Raw genomic sequence first — 19,562 nt, forward strand, 5'->3', positions numbered from 1 at the left:
GAAATAAGCTTCTACCTTTCAGTGATATAAACATTAGAATAAAATGCAGTTATTTTCTAATTCATGTGTTTTAATAGGGTCTAATCCATGGGGTGGTCAACAGTTTCTTTGGAGTAAATGCTCCACAATGCATTGTGTGTATTCTTAGCAGGTTAAAGGACTTTGGTGTCAATGCATCAACAACTCATAAATATAATCTGCAACCAAATCATCAGGCCATGAAAATATTGTTGCCCTGCAGGCTTGCAACCAAAAATATGTGTTGTCACATCAACTGCTGTCATTATCCTCTTATTAAATGCCCAGCTCTGTACTCTCCAAATACTACACCAATTCTAACCTTCTGTTCCTCTTCAATGTCTGCAAAAGCGTCATCACTATGCAACATCTCATCCACCTGTGTCACCCTTTCCTGTTCGAATTTCTTCAGTCTCATTTCTATCCTGTCCAGAACAAGACTATCTGGGTCAAAGTCATCCATGATACCTTGTGTAACTGTGATGACAGCATATTAACCCTCCTTACCTTCTTTGACATACTGCGATCATCAATATGGCAGGCCACTCCATCCTCCACCGTGGCCAACTATATTGACAAAGTTCTTTCATGGTTTCACTCCTAACTGCCCCAGTGAAGCCAGTACATTTCCTGCAATGCCTTCTCTTCTTGTCCTTTGCTCGTCTAGTCATATGCTCCCAAAGTTCCATCATGTGCCCTGTCCTTTTCCTCATCAACATGCTGCCTTTCAGTGACATTAGCCAAAAGCATGGATCAGCTTCCACATCTAGGCTGACAGCATCCAAATTTACCTTTTTCCAACCAGCCTTGGCTCCATGACTGTTGATGAACTGTACAATATTCAGTCATGAATGAACCACTCCCTTTCCTGACTGCTTCCTCAAGCTGAACCCAACAGTGCAGAACTTAAAGCCCCCAAATTTACGGGGAGGCAGAGAGAGTGCAGGGGAGCACAGTAGCATGGGGAAAACCAAGCAAGACCGAGGATGCCAAGGTCGTGCCGAATTTAACGGCAGGACCTCAATTTTTTTCTTCCGTTTCCCACTCGGCAGCCAGCCCCAAGGGGACATATCGGCAATAAGGAGGGGCAAGGGTGCGAGAGATCAGGGCTTGGTGGGGGTGGAGGGGGTAGAAGAGAGGCCATCATGGGAGGGAGTGATTGCGGTGCAGGGGTGGGGGAATAGAGAAAGGGGCATCGCAGGAGGGAGTGGGAGATCGGGGTCGCAGATTGTGGCGGGGGGGGGGGGGCGGGTGGTGGGAGAGAGGCCGCAAATGGCAGAGGGGAGGCCAAAGTCTTCCTTGAGGAGCAAGGGGGAGCACTCCTGCTTCTCCTGGCCCACAATGAGTGCTGTAAAAAGTGCTCACCTTTTTGAGCCAGCAGCTACCGCCTCCAATTTACTGCCAATCCCGAGCCCTTGGCAACTGTTAAATTTAAATCAAGCTCCCAATTGCACTGTGGGAGTTTGATTTAAATATGTTAATGTCAATGAAGTGCCCTGCCTCTTGATGGCGGGACACTCACACGTCATGAAACCCTGCAACGTAAAAATGGCAAAGGCCGCTTACCCAACGGGTTGGGTGCGCATTCCCCGTTTTAACATTTTTAACCCCCGCCTCCTGACCCTCTCCCACCCATCATATAGGGGGGGGGGGGGCGGGGGGAGTTAATATTGATGCCTCAGTGTTCTACTTGACCCTTGAGGAGTTGAGCTTCAAGAACTACACCTAGTTCATCACCAAGAATATCTATTTCTACCTCTGCAATATCACCCATCTGCCTCCACTTCAACCTGTTTAAAACCTTCATCCAGGTCTTTCCCACCTCCAGGTTTGACTTCTCCAATAAGCACCTTGCCAGCTTCCCAAGCTCCTACCTACAAAGGCTTCAACTTTTCCAGAACTCTGCTGTCTTTATCCCATCCCACATTCCCGACGCCCCAATCGCTGCTCAGAGTCCGATTCTCTTGTCTCCCTTTACCCACCCCCCACCATTTAAGCATCTTAGGAAGTTTTGCTACAGGTGAGGTTCTACGTAAGTGCAAGTCGCAGTGTGGGTTTTCATCTGCCACTTCAGAGAAGGATGTGCCATGAACACTCTCAAATAAGAAGGCAAGGCTCAATCACTTCATTTAAAAACAGGTAAGATGGCTCAAGAGGAATGAATCATCTTAAAACAAATTCAAGCTCACCAGATGCAACTGTTGACTAAAAACTAAAGCTAAAACATAATGAAAACAACAACGGCATACATTTATATAGAGCCCTTAATATAGGAAGAAAAGTAACCTTTTCAGGCCTGGCAGTCACTGGGTTCCATTTTTCCCCACATAAAAGGCATAGTCAAACAAAGTATTCTCCCTTGGTGACTACCACATGAAAAAAATTATTACTTTTTCACCCTTAACCTAGAGACCTCAACTAAAACTACTGTGCAAATAGAGAAGTAGGTATAATTTCAATATTAAACCATGACATACCTGTGAAGTTTTGTGCCTTTAAGTGCAAATCATACAGCTTATGTATGTAACGGATGTACATTTCTTCTTTATTTATTTCTGTTTTGTAAAAATTCTGAAAATCAATTGGAAATTAGTTACTAGAAAATGTTTGTATAGTAAAGTTTAATATTTTATTCAATATAAACTTGCACACAAGAATCTAGACTCCCACATATAAACCTTTCTTTCTATCAGCATAGTTGTCTGTTTCTGTATAATCCAACCTTTCAAATACTAAATAAAATTTAGCCAAAATATTAACATTGTCTGTCATTAAACATCATAACAATAACTATCTTTTGTACATTTTCTAATGCTAACATTATCTAGAAGTTGGAAAACATAATAGACTGACTGGATATTCTTAATATGACAGTATTTAAATAGTCAAAGAATCTCTTCAAAGGATCAATAATCTATGTGGCACTCTCAAAATTCCATTGTGTAACATCCCAATGTCTGTAACATGAACACCTAATATTCTATATAATTCTATGTAATGAACATTCTGATGTATTAAATGAATAAGGAAAACAAAACTAATTCCTGAATGGGGGAGAGAATATTCAGAAACACATTCGCCACTGTTAAAATATCAGGCCTTTGGCTATGGTTTAGTGCTAGAGTGATGCAGCCCCTCCTAATGTACATTTTTCTTTGCCTCAATACCAACTTGATGTAAGGATAACTTTTTGATTAAAAAGAGATGTAGAACGTTATTTATAACTTCTCCTGTCTTTCTCGACTGACCAGATCCAGGTCAATACATAGTTTTGAAATTCCCCAGTGGTTGTGGGACTGAGCACAAAAATAAGCTTACTATCAGAAGCTGCTGCATTGTTGCTGAAAATAATAATTCAGGGAAAAATCATATAGAAGGCATGATCTAAGTACAACTGTGAAGTGTAACCCTGAGCTTTAAAAATCACGCTAGAAGAAACTGATCAGTGAGAATAAAGTATCTGATCCGCAAAGGGCTATATATTCTTGTGGGGGCGGGGGGGGGGGGCAGCAAACTACGTTTTTCTGCTTGTGAAGGTTGTGGCTCATTTGTGGATATAGTTTCCATTTTAGGCACAATCAGAGATTCCCCAGGGAAACACCAGCCAGGTGCAGAGTGAAGTTCCCTCTACTCTCCTCCAACAATATGTGTTCACTCTAACCTCAGAGCATCTCCAGTGCAACACGAACATTTGCATTTCTCACATTGGTCTTCCTGCTCGCTTCCCTAACAGGACTGTCAAATTGGTGCCCAATTGTGGGCACTTTTGTGCCATGGACTGGGTTGAGACTGGCAGATTCATTTCACACAGGATCATTATAGCCGGAAGAGAGACGAGACTCATCCCATCAGTCTGGAGTCGATTCAAACCCAGATCCTTGGAGTAAAAATGCAATGTTCCAATGTACCAACACTATTTTATTACATTCTTATTTTGTTTTGGGGTGGATGTGGTCTGTAATGTAAAGAACACAGATTTGAATAATTGCCAAGTTTCCACTGGTATTTTAGCCTCTCTCACTATAGGGAAGTAACACATAGGGATAAGGCCACAAAAATAGTGCCCCCGATGACACTGGAATGTGGTTTAAGTACGTCAGACTGACAAAGTGCTACACTGGATCAGGCAAACATAAAAACTATGGTAAATCATCAACAAAGATGGTTTGGCACATTGGCACAAAATAACAAGCCATGCAAATGAATCATGTGCCCATACAGCAGTGAATCCACACTTTTTTTTAAGCTTATCCAGTGCATCTGCTGTTGATTGGCCCACACATAGGTTCTTTCTCAAAACAGAGGAGGTACAAGGGATGGTGCAAACAGCTCGAGGAGCGGAACAAACAAGGGATAATATATAATGTTTTTTCTTTATTTCATCCCTAGAGTGCCGACAAGCTTCTGGGTTGGAACATTTAAAAAAAATTTTTTTTTTTTTTTTTTTTTTTATTATATAAACTGTGCAGCTTGTATACTGTGATGATGAAATAAACTCTAACATTACCATAATAAGGCTACTCAAATGTCAGGATTATCTTTCTTAATATTAACCCTATACTGCAAAAAAGAGAAAACAATTTGAAGTTTAAAAACCAGTTGAATATATTACATTTGCCTGACCATTTTTTCTTCATTTTTTTTTAAATTTAGCTTTCATTTCTAACTAAATACAGGGTGTATACCCCATCTCCACACATTGTTCCCTTAAGAAAAGAATTCCAAGATTCTTATTTACCACTTTTTTTCTGGGCCACATCATCCATTCTGGAGGTGGGATCTCCAGTTGGTTGAAAGCCAACTTCAAATGCTGGCTTTTCAGCTAACAGGACCCAGGAGGTTCAAGTTTTCACAGGCCAACATTTGAAAGCAACAAACCAAGTGCTACTACAGGATGAGTTATGTCTTCTGCAGAAGCAGCACCACATCTGGACAAGATAACTCATCTGTGGCACTCAAGAGTTAAGGAAAACCCTTGTTTTCATTTTCATCCTATTCCCCTGATCTCCCCAGGATTGACATCAGCTGTGCCAGGCAGTCTTCTCCCTGAACTAGCTGCTCTAAAGCACCATTTCCTTCACTGTGGCTAACCACCAGATCTCAACTTGGTATTTATCCATTGTGATGTTGTGGAGATCAGAAATTCGGTAGTATAGTGAATCGTGAGCTTAAACCCACATTACATCTCTCCATGATGCCCCACGTTGATACGCTAAAAGACTGCTCCACCAAATTGAATTTATAACTGGAAGTGGTACAAACGTCCTTTAACATTCCAGGATATTGGTAGATGGGTGATATATTCAAGAACTGTCTCTTTTGGATTGAACAGGGGAATTAAATAGATACTGACCAACAGGCTAACTGTACAGCCAATCTTTTTGCCATCAACCTCTGCCACTTTCATGCAGTCTCTGCAAATGGAAAACAATTACAGTTTATTCACATTGCCAGTGTCCCCTGCAGCTCTTAACATATCAAAAAGACGTTCATGCTCATCGGGGAAATTGTTTTACTCAATGGAAAAATATGCGACTATAACTCTTACTCAAAATTTAAAAAAAAGTGCCAAACATGTTTTATTAACTATATGATAGGTATCGATGAAACACAACAAGAATTCACGAGTCGTACATCTGTGAGGTAGAAACCAGTAAAATGATACACAGTGTAAAATTGTACAAATTGCAGCTCCTGCATATTACTTACATAAATACACAAATCGGTTAAGATTATAAATTGCTGTTCAAATTTTAAAAAAAACCAATTTTATTATACCTTCCAATTTTTGAACCAGCAGAGAAAACAAAAGCTCTCAAACCTCACCTGTAATCCAACAACCTTTCCATTAGGCGAGTTACAGTTGCTACTAGAGAAATACCACTTTCTCGCCAGGTTTCTCTCTCAATTTTCTTCAGCAGGCTGCAGATAGAAAGGAATTTGTCAGTGTTCTGACCTGGTTTATCTGAAACAAGTGCATTGCAACCACGAGCCCTGATCCACATTTCGTTGATGCCTCACAATACACAGTAGTAATTATTTCAGTAATAGGTTACACCAGTCGTTTGTATTTCACTAGTTATATTGTATCACAATAAACACTGTAAAATATAATTGTAGTAATATCTTACCTAGGGTAAGGCCCAAAAAGTGGAATTCTAGATCCAGGAAGCATTGGCAAAACAAATGAATTTTTACATTATCCATGAAAGAAGCAATAGCGACAGATTCTCCTCAGCAGCAGTCTGCGTCAAAAGTACGTTGTCATGGCTACAACCTTCTTTGCTTATTTTGTCATTATAACTGGCTCTCTTTTTAAAAAAAAGTAAAATTAGCATAATTGCTATGGGAAAAGTAAATATGCAGTAGGAATATACCACTTTTATATGGTTGACGTGAGAATTTACTTTAACAATTCATTAAATATAAGTCTATCAAATCACAATGGAGCAAAATGGACAGCCAGTTGAGGAACTGTTCAGGTATTAATGTTAACCCTAGAAATTCTTTTAACCAAAGACAAATTTACTTTTAAAATGATTGCGACACAAATTGCACGGTGGGAGTATTTAAAATAAACCATTAATTGTTTAAATATCAATCTAGGTTAAAATAGATTTTTCAAACACTCTACATTTTCCCCTAATATCAGAAAATACCTTGATACTGGACATTACATAAGAGATGGCATATTGTTTCCTACTGCGAAATCTGTGAAAATATACTGAACCTGCCTTAGTTAATGAAAATGTGCTATTTATTCCCATTTTCTAGTCCATTTTCAAAAAGATCTCTTGCCAGGTTAAAATGCTTGGGTAATAATTAAAAAAGGGACAATGTACAGATTAACCAAGAAATTGCTCAGCGATTATTATTGAGTTTTTAAAAAATTTTTTTACACAGTTTAAGTTGAAAGCAAAAATTGTTTTTTCGCGACTTGGTTCGATAACTGCTACCAGCCAAAATTAAAGACCCAATTTTAACTCTGCCCACCCGATGGGAATGAGGCGGTTAAAATAGCGGTAGAGTACTTACCGCTGTGTTCCCGACGCGCTTCTACCCATCGCCATTTTAACCGCGCAATTTGCAAAGTTGGTTGAGGCGCCCGCGGTATGGGAACCATACGTGCTGCCCTCCTTCAGGACGTCAGAATGTCTGCTCCTTTGCCACCTCTTCAACCAATATCTGCCATAGTGCCAGCAGTTCAACTGGGCCAGACTGCCCCACAGCAGCAGCCGACGTGCAGTAGTTTGCAGCCAGGCCCTCACTGAGCCACTGAAGCACTATTTAATGGGGCACTCACCTGCAGGTAATTGGATCATAGGATTTGTGTGCCATTGTGCAGTTTGGATTGCCCGGGGAGTTTCCAGCTTCCAGATCGCTTCTTTCGCACATTTGTTTTACCTTATTACCCTCCATAAGCTCTATCTGCTTATTATGAATGCTATTATTGCTAATTTAATTTGGAGGAACAGCTAAAGCAGGAAGGAGAGCAGCAGGAGCATCTGGGCCTATTGGAAGACAGAAGTTGAGGAGGGCTGCTTGTAGGAGGTCATATCCAGCACACAGGCAAAGAGCCACTTTCTTGGATTGATCTGAAGAACAGTGCCTCAGGAGGCTGTGCTTCTCCAGGATGACTGCCGCAGACCTCTGCAGACTCCTGTAGCAGGATTTGCTGTCTGCTGAGCCAGGGGATCATGCTTTACCAGTGACTCTTAAAGTCATCACAGCCCTTATTTCCGATGTCATTGGCTTCTTCCAGTCTCCTACAAGGTGACATCTCCCAGTCTGCAGCGCACACCTGCATTAAGCAAATTCACCAGGGCTTGCCAGTGCATCACCTTCCTCATTGATCTCAACAGTCAACATGAGAAAGCTCAGGGATTTGCAGCAGTGGCCGACTTCCCCTGCATCCAGGGTGTCGTGGATTGCATACACGTTGCCATCAGGGCACCAGAACACTGGCGCTGTCACAATGCATTTATCCTGTGACAGTCTACTATTCCCCAATATTCGACCCTTTCAGGAGTGTGGCAGTATGGAAACGGATACCCCCAACAGTCATGGCTCATTCCACCCCTCCGAAACCTCACCATGCCCGAGCAACACAGGTATAATTAAAGCCATGGAACTACCATAGGGATGCCCAAGCAGAAGTACAGGTGTTTTGACAGGTCTGGGGGCTCCCTACAATATGCCCCACAAAGAGTTTCCCACATCATAGTGGTGTGCTGTATCCTGCACAACCTCAGCATGCCGAAGCCTTGCAGTTGGAGGAGACACAGAAGCAGCAGTCCTCCTTTGACAAGGACGACGAGGGGGAAGCCAAGGAAGCAGCTGGTGGGCCGCCTCAGGCCTTGCAACAACTGTGAGGGATGAGTTTGTTGCTCAACAATTTCACTGGCCTGTGCATTGCCCTGCCCTCAGAGCTTACACAAAGCCCCTCTGCATTCGTTACCTCCTTCACTATCCCCTTAACCCTCTATTAAAGAACATTAAAACCATTCAGCCAACTTCTGTAGCAATGACATACTGACAATGCAGACCAAGAAGCTATGAAACTACAGTGCAGATCAAAGTGCCAAATGTGATAAAGGTAATAAATTTAATGGCAAACTTAAATTTGCCTTCCATTCATTTCTCACCTAAAGGTCAACCCATGGTGTTTTCTTCTACGAAGATGTCTTAAACTCTACTGCTCCGACAAGGTGCCTCCCCAGTGGCCTTAGCAAAGTTGGTGGACTGCTGTGGTTTCTCATATTGGGACCTTGGGATGCTCATGGTCAGTGACTTCTGGGTGGTCGAGCTGTGAGGACCCAGCAGCAGGCTGCTGCCGGAGCAGTCTAGCCCAGCTGATTTGCTGGCAGTATGGTGAGTGTTGGCTGGGGGGGGCGGGGGTGGAGGTGGTGGCGAGGGAGCAGACGTTCTGACCTCCTGAAGGAGGGCAAGAAGTATGGCTCTTATCATGCCACTGCCACTCCCGTGGGGCTGGGGGTATAGAAGATTGTAAATGGAATGAAAAGGCAAGTCTGGAAATGACTTTAAATGAAGTCCAGAGAGTAACAAGGGGTTAGTTACATCTTTAGTTTGTAAAAGGCCAATTTAAAACTAATATCAGGAAGTTTTCTTTCACACAGAGCGATCAACACATGGAATAGACTTCCGGATGTACAGTGGTATAGACAAAAACTCTGGAATCTATTAAGAATAATTTAAGAACCAATTGAGTGTGGCAATGGGGAGACATTAAGGACATTCTAAATAGGGTTAAATGGCTTGCCTTGTCCACAATTACCCTGTGAGCTTGTGAAGGCAGTGTACTATATTGGAAGAAGTACACATTAATTACTCTTTCACACGAGGAGTGTTTGGGGCTCTGCATAGGATTGTGGGAAGAGATGAGTAAACAGGTGTTGCATCTGCTGTGATTGTACGAGAAAAGTGCAAGGGGAATGGCAGCTGGAAGTGTGAATGGTAGCAGGAAGGATCTATCCATCAGGAAAGCAGCAAGAGGAGGGGAGGAGAAAATGTACTTGGTGGTGGGATCATGTTGGAGATGGCAGAAAATGATCTGATGATTCAGGAGGGTAGTGGGGCAAAAGTGAGGAAAAGGAGGGCTCTGTTGCTGTTGTGCAGAAAGGAGGGGAGGAGAGCAGAGGCATGGGAAATAGGTCAACATGGTCTGGGAACCTATTAACCACTGCTGGGGTTTGGGAGAACCTTGGTGGAGGGAAAAGGAGGACACTTCAGAAGTTCTGGTTTAGAAACCAGAGTCAACAAACCAGATGCCACTGAGATGGAAAAACTGGGGGAGAGAGATGAAGTCTTACTGTATGTGGAGTGTGAAGAAGCATAATTCAGATAGTTGTGGGAATCAGTGGGTTTTTAATAGATGTCTGTGTAAAGTCCACTGCTGGAGATGGAGAGAGAGAAATACATGAAGGCAAGGGAAAAGTCAGAAAGGGACCATGCAAAGGTGAGGGATTGGTCGGAATTGGAAATATAGTTAATGAAATTATCAAGATCAGAGCAACAGCAGCAAGTGGCACGAACATAATTGTCAATGAAAGGAATAGGTCAAGGCCCAACTAATGCCATCTTTTCTTATTGCATGGGAGAATATTGTAATATAATGAATATAAAATGATAGGTCATATAGTGATTTAATTTTTGAAATCACTCATGCAGCTAACAGCAACTCCCATAGTTGTCATTCAATAATCATTGTAAAACACCTTGATTGGAGCTACTTTCAGACTTAATTGATATTGACCCCTTCAGTTGTCTCCACTTTACAAAAGGTCTTCCTCTGCAGGTAATAATCTTGTGGGAAGAACCAGGTTTGAGTTCCCTCATTACTGAGTTACACTCTCAGCTGCGGCACTGTGGAGACACACTCATCTGAGCTGCTTTATTGCTGGAGGTCAACTTAGACTCTTCATCATAGGCAGCATAATGAAAATAAAAATATATTTTATTCAGCATTTAGAGTCATAGAGTTTTACAGCACAGAAAGAGGCCCTTCGGCCCATCGTGTCCACGCCGCCCATCCATCCCTGTCCAGTCTAATCCCATTTTCCAGCATTTGGTCCATAGCCTTGTATGCAATGGCATTTCAAGTGCTCATCCAAATGCTTCTTGAATGTTGTGAGGGTTCCTGCCTCTACCACCCTTTCAGGCATTGAGTTCCACATTCCAACCACCCTCTGGGTGAAAAAGTTCCTCCTCAAATCCCCTCTAAATCTCCTGCCCCTTACCCTGAATCTATGCCCCCTTGTTATTGACCCCCCTACTAAGGGGAAAAGTTCCTCTTTATCTACCCTATCTATGCCCCTCATCATTTTGTACACCTCAATCAGGTCCCCCCTCAGCCTTCTTTGCTCCAAGGAAAACAACTCCAGCCTGTCCAGCCTCTCTTCATAGCTGAGGCGCTCCATCCCAGGTAACATCCTGGTGAATCTTCTCTGCACCCTCTCCAAAGCAATCACATCCTTCCTATAGTGAGGCGACCAGAACTGCACACAGTACTCCAGCTGTGGCCTCACCAGCGTTTTGTACAGCTCCATCATAACCTCCCTGCTCTTATATTCCATGCCTCGGCTAATGAAGGCAAGTATCCCATATGCCTTTTTAACCACCTTATCTACCTGTTCCGCTGCCTTCAGGGATCTATGTACATGTACACCAAGGTCCCTCTGACCCTCTGTACTTCCAAGGGTCCTACCACTCATTGTGTATTCCCTTACCTTATTTGTCCGTCCAAAATGCATCACCTCACACTTTTCAGGGTTAAATTCCATTTGCCACTTTTCCGCCCATGTGACCAACCCATTTATATCATCCTGTAGCCTGAGGCTTTCCTCCTCGCAATTTACCACCCCACCAATTTTCGTGTCGTCTGCGAACTTACTGATCATACCTTTTACATTCTCATCCAAGTCATTTATGTAGATCACAAACAACAAGGGACCCAGCACCGATCCCTGAGGTACCCCACTGGACACAGGCTTCCAGTCACAAAAGCAACCTTCGACCATCACCCTCTGCCTCCTGCCACTCAGCCAGTTTAGGATCAAACGCGCCAAGGCACCCTGGATCCCATGGGCTCTTACCTTCTTGACCAGTCTCCTATGCGGGACTTTGTCAAAAGCTTTACTGAAGTCCATGTAAACCACATCCACAGCATTTCCCTCATCCACCCCCCCTAGTCACCCCCTCGAAAAATTCAATCAGATTTGTCTGACATGATTTACCCTTGACAAAGCCATGCTGACTATCCCCGATTAATCCTTGCCTCTCCAAGTGGAGACTGATTTTGTCCCTCAGAATTTTTTCCAATAATTTCCCTACCACAGATGTTAGGCTCACTGGCCTGTAATTCCCTGGTTTATCCCTGCTACCCTTCTTGAATAATGGTACTACGTTAGCTGTTCTCCAGTCCTCTGGTACATCCCCTGTGGCCAGAGAGGTTCTGAAAATTTGTGTCAGAGCCCCTGCAATCTCCTCCTTTGCCTCCCACAGCAGCCTGGGATACATCTCGTCCGGGCCTGGGGATTTATCCACTTTTTGGCCTGCTAAAACCGCGAGCACTTCCTCCCTCTCGATGCTAATATGTTCAAGTATGTCACAGTCCCCTTGCCCGATTTCTATGTCTGCATCGTCTTTCTCCATAGTGAACACAGATGCAAAAAATTCATTTAAAACCCCGCCTACATCATCTGGCTCTACACACAGCTTGCCACTTTGGTCCCTAATGGGCCCTACCCTTTCCCTGGTTATCCTCTTGCCCTTAATATACTTATAAAACATCTTAGGATTTTCCTTTATTTTGCTCGCCAGTGTTATTTCATGGCCCCTCCTTGATCTCCTAATTTCTTTTTTAAGTATGCCCCTGCACTTTTTATACTCCTCTCGGGCTTCTTCCGTCTTTAGTCTTTTGTAACTGCCAAAAGCCCCCCTTTTATTTCTAATGCATTTTTGTATATACCTTGTCATCCAAGGTTCCCTTTGCTTGTTGGTCCCACCCTTGACCTTTACAGGAACATGTTGGCGTTGTACTCTCTCTATTTCCCTTCTGAAAGTCTCCCACTGTTTTGATGTGGATTTTCCTATAAGTAGCTGCTCCCAGTCCACTTTGGCCAGATCCTGCCTTATCATATTAAAATCGGCCCTCCCCCAATTTAGAACCCTTATTTCCAGGCCGTCTTTGTCTTTTTCCATGACCACCTTAAATCTCACCGAATTATGGTCACTGTCGCCAAAATGCTCTCCTACTGACACTTCCACCACTTGCCCGGCTACATTCCCCAGAATTAGGTCCAGTACCGCCCCCTCTCTTGTAGGACTTTCTACATGTTGGCTCAAAAAGCTCTCCTGGATGCACTTTAAGAATTCTGCACCCTCTAAGCCTTTCACACTCTGACTATCCCAATTTATATTGGGGAAGTTGAAATCCCCCACTATTATTACCCTATTATTTTCGCACTTTTCTCTGAGATTTGCCTACATATCTGTTCCTCTATCTCCCCCTGACTGTTTGGGGGCCTATAGTACACTCCCAGCAAAGTGCTTGCCCCCTTTTTGTTTTTAAGCTACCCATATGGCCTCATTAGAGGAACCCGCTAATATATCATCCCTCCTTACAGCAGTAATTGACTCCTTAATTAATATTGCAACACCCCCTCCCCTTTTACACCCCCCTCTGTCTCGCCTGAAGATTCTATACCCCGGAATATTGAGCTGCCAGTCCTGACCCTCCCTCAACCATGTCTCCGTGATAGCAACAATATTGTACTCCCATGTGTTCAACAACAACTTCAGTTCATCCACCTTATTTGCAAGACTCCTTGCATTAAAATAAATGCCTTCCAGCCCTGCCATATTCTCTTTTGCCTTCACATATTTGCTCTGCCTTCCCAGCTGACTTGTTTTTCCCTCTGTATTTGGCTGTAAATCACCCCCTACTATAGCTCCACTCTGTACCCCATCCCCCTGCCAAGTTAGTTTAAACCCCCCCCAGCAGTGCTAGCAAACCTCCCCGCAAGGATATTGGTTCCCCTCTGGTTCAGGTGTAAACCGTCCGACTTGTACAAGTCCCACCTTTCCCAGAAGCAGACCCAGTGATCCAGGAAACTAAAGCCCTCCCCCCTGCACCATCCCTTTAGCCACGCATTCATCTGTTCTATCTTCCTATTCCTATACTCACTAGCACGTGGCACCGGGAGTAATCCAGAGATTACAACCCTTGAGGTCCTGCTCTTTAATCCTTCACCTAGCTCCCTAAATTCTTGCTGCAGGACCTCATCCCTCTTTTTACCTATGTCGTTGGTACCAATGTGGACCACGACCACTGGCTGTTCACCCTCCCCCTCCAGAATGCCCTGCAGCCGCTCAGTGACATCCTTGACCCTGGCACCAGGGAGGCAACAAACCATCCTGGATTCACGTCTACGGCCACAGAAACGCCTATCTGTTCCCCTTACTATAGAATCCCCTACCACTATTGCTCTCCCACTCTTTTTCCCCCCTTCCTGGGCAGCAGGAGCACCCCCAGTGCCAGGAAGTTGGCTGCTGCTGCCTTCCCCTGGTGAGTCATCCCCCTCAACAGTATCCAAAGCGGTACTTGTTTGAAAGGGGGATGTCCGCAGGGGTTCCCTGCACTACCTGCCTGCCTTTGTTGCTCCGCCTGATGGTCACCCCCTGTGCTGCCCTACCCTGAGGCGTGAACAACTCGCTAAACGTGCTATCCACGAGCCTCTCAGCATCGCGCATGCTCCAAAATTCATCCACCCGCAGCTCGAGCGCTGCAATGCGGTCTACAAGTAGCTGCAGCTGGATGCATTTCCCGCACACATGGTCGTCAGGGACACTGTATATGTTTAAAACCTAATGTAATCAAAGTCGATCTATCTCCTATTTCTTTAAATCCACGATAACTGGTTCTAGCTCAGCTAAAATTCCCATGACAGCTTACAATGCTAGTTGATGAATCCACGTGTTACCAGCTGTTGACTTTGTAGTGGTGCTTCTTCTGCACCTACAGATGTGACGATGTTTTGTGTGTAGCTGAGCTGCTGGAATTTCTACTGACATTACAATCTAAAATGCACACTATTTGTAAAAGATTGGGGGAGTAATTGGACCTTGTTGCACCCATATTACGAGAACAAGGCCCAATTTCGGGACCAATGCCCTGCACCTGAAGGACGCCTCAAAAAAATGTCCAACCCACAATCAGGTTGGGAAATCTTTCTGGCATTCCTGTTGGCCAGCTGAAACAGGTGCTGTGTAGAGGAGATAGGCCCCTTTCGTATGTAAATATTGGGCCTAATACCCGTCTTAGGTCCCAGCACGAAATTGGACAGCCATGAGTGGGCCAGTGTCGGGCAGGAGTGCTCCCCTGACTCTGCAGTCATGGTGATCATTACCCCCGCCCTGTTGCCAACTGCAACCCATCTCCTGGGACTAACCTTCAGACGTCTGCTGGCGAGGCATTCATCATCTCAAATGCATAAGCTGCCTGTGGAGGTGCCGGAAGGTTCAAAGCAGCATTAACCCCTTATGAACTATACAGTAGTTATTTATCATTATTTTACTGTCTCGTACTGCCTAAGCATAATCCTAATTGTGCTGCCTTTGTGTTTTAAAATATAAAAATGCACTTGAAGTATTCCAGCTTGTAAAAACAGTCAGTTGTTATTTTGATATTCTGTATACCAAGGTGGCTGAAAACTTGCAATTCAGGTAACTGTCAGTCCTGAGCAAATGACGTCTAACAGCAGACTGCATAAAATCAACAGCTTCCTAATCAGAAGAGACAAGGTCCACTTATAGGAATTGCTGAGACCATTGAAAAGGGAAATGGTACTTTAAATAAATGAACTGTATCAAGGAGGCTAGGGATAAAAATGAAACTCATGTAATTGGGGGTGGGAAAATGAATCCTCTCTGATACCCGTCAACCCACAGGTGTTGTTATAAATACAAGTTTCTTCTACTTACTGGAGGTGAAATTCATCTTGGGCGGGGTGTAAAAATTGGGCGATAGCGAAGTGGTAGCCCACGTATAGAATGGACTGCCACTTTGCAACCACCTATTTTGCATAAGCGCCTGCTCCACCATTCAATAAGATCATGGCTGATCATCGACCTCAACTCTACTTTCCCGCCCGATCTCTATATCCCTCGATTCCCCTAGAGTCCAAACATCTATCTATCTCAGCCTTGAATATACTCAAAGGCTCAGCATCCACAACCCTCTGGGGCAGAGAATTCCAAAGATTCACAACCCTCTGAGTGAAGAAATTCCTCCTCATCTCAGTTTTTAAATGGCCCACCCCTTATCCTGAGACTATGTCCCCTAGTTCGAGTCATTCCAGCCAGGGGAAACAACCTCTCAGCATCTACCCTGTCAATCGCCCTCAGAATCTTGTATGTTTCAATGAGATCACCGCTCATTCTTCTAAACTCCAGAGAGTATAGGCCCATTCTACACAATCTCTCATCATAGGACAGCCCTCTCATCCCAGTAATCAATCTAGTGAACCTTCGTTGCACCGCCTCCAAGGCAAGTATATCCTTCCTTAGATAAAGAGACCAAAGCTGTGCACAGTACTCCAGGTGTGGTCTCACCAAGGCCCTGTACAATTGTAGCAAGACTTCCTCACTCTTATACTCCAACCCCCTTGCAATAAAGGCCAACGTGCCATTTTTTCTTCCTTATTGCTTGTTGTATTTGCATACTAGCTTTCTGTGTTTCTTGCATGAGGGCACCCAAATCTCTCTCAACACCAACATTTAAAAGTTTCTCACCATTTAAAAAATATTCTGTTTTTCTATTCTTCCTACCAAAGTCAATAACCTCACATTTCCCTACATTATACTCCATTTGTCATCTCACTGCCCGTTCACTTAGTCCATCTATATCCCTGGGCAGACTGTTCTCCTCACAGCTTACTGTCCCACCTAGCTTTGTATCACCAGCAACCTTGGATACATTACACTCAGTCTCTTCATCTAGGTCATTGATATAGATTGTAAATAGCTGAGGCCCCAACAGGGATCAAACCATGGTTGTTTCTGGTCTGTATATTTCAGTGCCACACAATCATGTGCATTTACCCACTGAGGAACCTGGACTCCACTGAAATTTGTTTTGAGGTGTAAACAGTAAAATATGCAGTAAATAGACCATTACACCTCAGCATGCAATCAAAAGCAGTAAAATAAGGTTATGACTCACATGCTGTTGAAAAGCTCTCGGTAAGTTTCATCACCTTTGCCTTCTGACATCAAGCTGTCCAATTTGTCTATCAGTTTTGCCTCCACCTGAGAATACATGTATTGAGTAAGCTCATTCATTAATTAATCTCCCGACTGATTTGTACATAGATATATATATTTTGTACATTTCGAGCTCTCAGCAGCACTTTCACGTGAACTGGCAAGACGTGGCCTAGAAATTCAATTGCGCCTGAAAACAGGCATGCAAGGGATGGGGTGCAGGCTGCACACACCTGTTCCCGTCGTAGAAGGTGAAATAGGTGCTGCCCGCTCATTATAATAACTCAGGCTTGCAGCCAGCGCTACTCATTGGCTGCATGCCTATTAAAGGCAACTAGTACCTCTTAAAGGGGACATGGACTCTGGCTGCCTGCAGCAGGGAACCTATGTAAGGAGAGCAATGGCTGCAAGTCATGCAGATTGGGCCCCCAGGTTCTCTGATGCTGCTTTGGAAGCCGTGGTCCAGGTGTGGACAGGACCAGGAAGATCCTGTTCCCCCCACCCCCTTGGGGGCAGAAAGCAACATTTCCACCTGAAGTGGCAAGAGGTCACAAAAGATGTCAATGCCAAAAGCTTAGCTCCCAGGACAAGGCTGCAATGCCGGAAAATGTTCAATAACCTCACCAGATTTGTCATGGTAAGAATACTAGTTCCTTACTCGCTACTCACACCTTTGGCCTCACTATTCACAATACTCCCCTTCCCCACTTCCTGTCACTCTTCTATAGCCACTGCACCACACTTCACCATCTCCTTCTCCTCATACTCACACACTCACCACTATCGCAACCCTCACTTCCCCACACCTCACATCTTACGCACTGCATACCAACTATTTGACTATGACAGGCACCTTCTCTAAACAACAAGGCTCTCATCAACACACTCCCTTCTTGTAGGACAAGGTAGCACAAAACCTCCACCTGGAGGCTACGACCAGAGGAGTCCGAGTCCACCTGCACCTCCTCTTCCCCCATGGAAGAAAGCTTGCTGGCCATCACGGGCAGGGCGAGACTCATTGCTGTGCTGAGTGGCAACGCTGGAGGAGACATCGCGCAGGGGGTTTGCACACCTTATCCTCCTTTTACCTTCTTGATTCTATCTCAACATACACACTCTGTATAACAAACTGCAACTACTTTCACCAGCCACTTCTCCCTCAGCTCTCCCCTCACCTCAAATGCTAACCCTTGTCCCTCTCTCATTTCAAGTGCTGAATATGTGAAGATACCTCTGACACTTCAGGAAGAGGAAGCCAGCCTTCCTGGAGATCCAACTTCACTTTATCTGACCAGCTCAAATATTGGTACCATGTGTACTTGAGACTAGACTAGAGGAGGGGTCTTCATCGTTGGCTAATCACTAGGCACAAGTGGGCAGGAGCTTGGGCAGAGGGGTAGAATGCCGCAGATGCCAGCTCGCCAGAGGGCAAGATCGCACACTAACTTTGCTACAGAGGACTCAGGAGCAGACTTCAAGGGCCCAGGGTACCATAGAAGGCTGACGGACATACATCAGGAAAAGCTAAGTGCACTGTGCAGCCTGAACGAGCATGCACATAATGGCTCAGAGCATGAAGGAATCCAGCTTCAACTTGTGTCATGGCTTCGCGCAGAGCATGAAGACCATTCTATCCAACATAGAACATTTGCCCAGCTCCATGAACACGACATATGGTGTCCACCATGACGGCGTCTCTGCTGACAGGTAATACTAGTGCCATGGTAGCTTAGACAGCTGCCATCTTGGCTTTGGGGGTCAGTGCTGACATAGGCTTCCAGAGTGTCACATCACTCCTGCACTCTGTGCTTGCGCAGAGCAGTAGGAGTACTGAGGCACACCCCCCCAGAAGAGTAGGCTTGGCTCCATGAGAGAGACAGTTGCTGTCCTCTCTGAAGATGACAGCATATCTGCTCCTCTACCACCCACTCCGCTAGTGGCTTTTTTAGTGCCACACAGCCAGCTGGGCCAGACTGCCCCAGCCCACACTGAGATGCCCACAGCTGCTCGTGGTCACCCACCACAGCCATCTGATGTGTCCTCAATGTAAGCTCAGCAGCCTTCCACCTCCCTAGCTGTAACCAATGGGGAAATAGTTCATAGGAGCACTAGGATAAGTAAACAAGCACAGAGGACAGGCACTGAGGGCTTGCACAAGAGTGATTCATAATTATTTCCGTTAATTATTATTAGGTACAAATGGAATTCAGTTGTTTAAAAAATGTTTTTGTTCTGAATTTGGTGTTGAGGTTTATATTTGTAGTGAAGTGAGGCCAAGACCCATAACGAATGGTTCCAGTGATGAGGGACTTCAGTTACATGGATAGACAAGAGGAGCTGGGGTTGTTCTCCTTAGAGCAGAGAAGGTTGAGAGGAGATTTGATAGAGGTGTTCAAAACCATGATGGATCTAGACAGAGTAGATAGAGAGAAACTGTTCCTATTGGCAGAAGGGTCGTGAACCAGGGGACACAGATTTAAGGTGATTGGCAGAAGAACCAAAGGTGGCATGAGGAAAAACCTTTTTATGCAGCGAGTGGTTATGATCTGGAATGCACTGCCTGAAAGGGTGGTGGAGGCAGACTCAATCGTGCCTTTCAAAAGGGAATTGCATAAGTGTGGTAAACCACTGTTTGTATTCCACTGTGTACATGCCTCGGCTGACTCCTCCCACGAATCCAGGTATAAAGGTGACTGCTCCACAGCCCCTTTGTATTCTGGACCGGTCGACCACTCGAGGCACACCTTCATTCTCTTGTTAAT

General features: G+C 44.5%; 1 protein-coding gene across 5 annotated transcripts in view; it reads right to left on the minus strand.

Annotated features, from left to right (window-relative positions):
* LOC147106218 (dedicator of cytokinesis protein 4-like) overlaps window positions 1-19,562 on the minus strand; it is a 398,161-nt gene that overhangs the window by 92,974 nt on the left and 285,625 nt on the right. For all 5 annotated transcript variants that reach the window (XM_086009128.1, XM_086009130.1, XM_086009127.1 and 2 more), the window contains exons 32-35: window positions 16,760-16,845; window positions 5,845-5,940; window positions 5,372-5,432; window positions 2,496-2,589 (exon numbers count right to left, since the gene is read on the minus strand). In XM_086009128.1, the coding sequence (XP_085865254.1) occupies window positions 2,496-2,589; window positions 5,372-5,432; window positions 5,845-5,940; window positions 16,760-16,845 (337 nt within the window). The remainder of the gene's footprint in view (window positions 1-2,495; window positions 2,590-5,371; window positions 5,433-5,844; window positions 5,941-16,759; window positions 16,846-19,562) is intronic.

Source organism: Somniosus microcephalus, chromosome 16, assembly GCF_052327205.1.
Source record: "Somniosus microcephalus isolate GS21.2 chromosome 16, FLI_Smic_1.0, whole genome shotgun sequence".
Taxonomy (NCBI): Eukaryota; Metazoa; Chordata; class Chondrichthyes; order Squaliformes; family Somniosidae; genus Somniosus; species Somniosus microcephalus.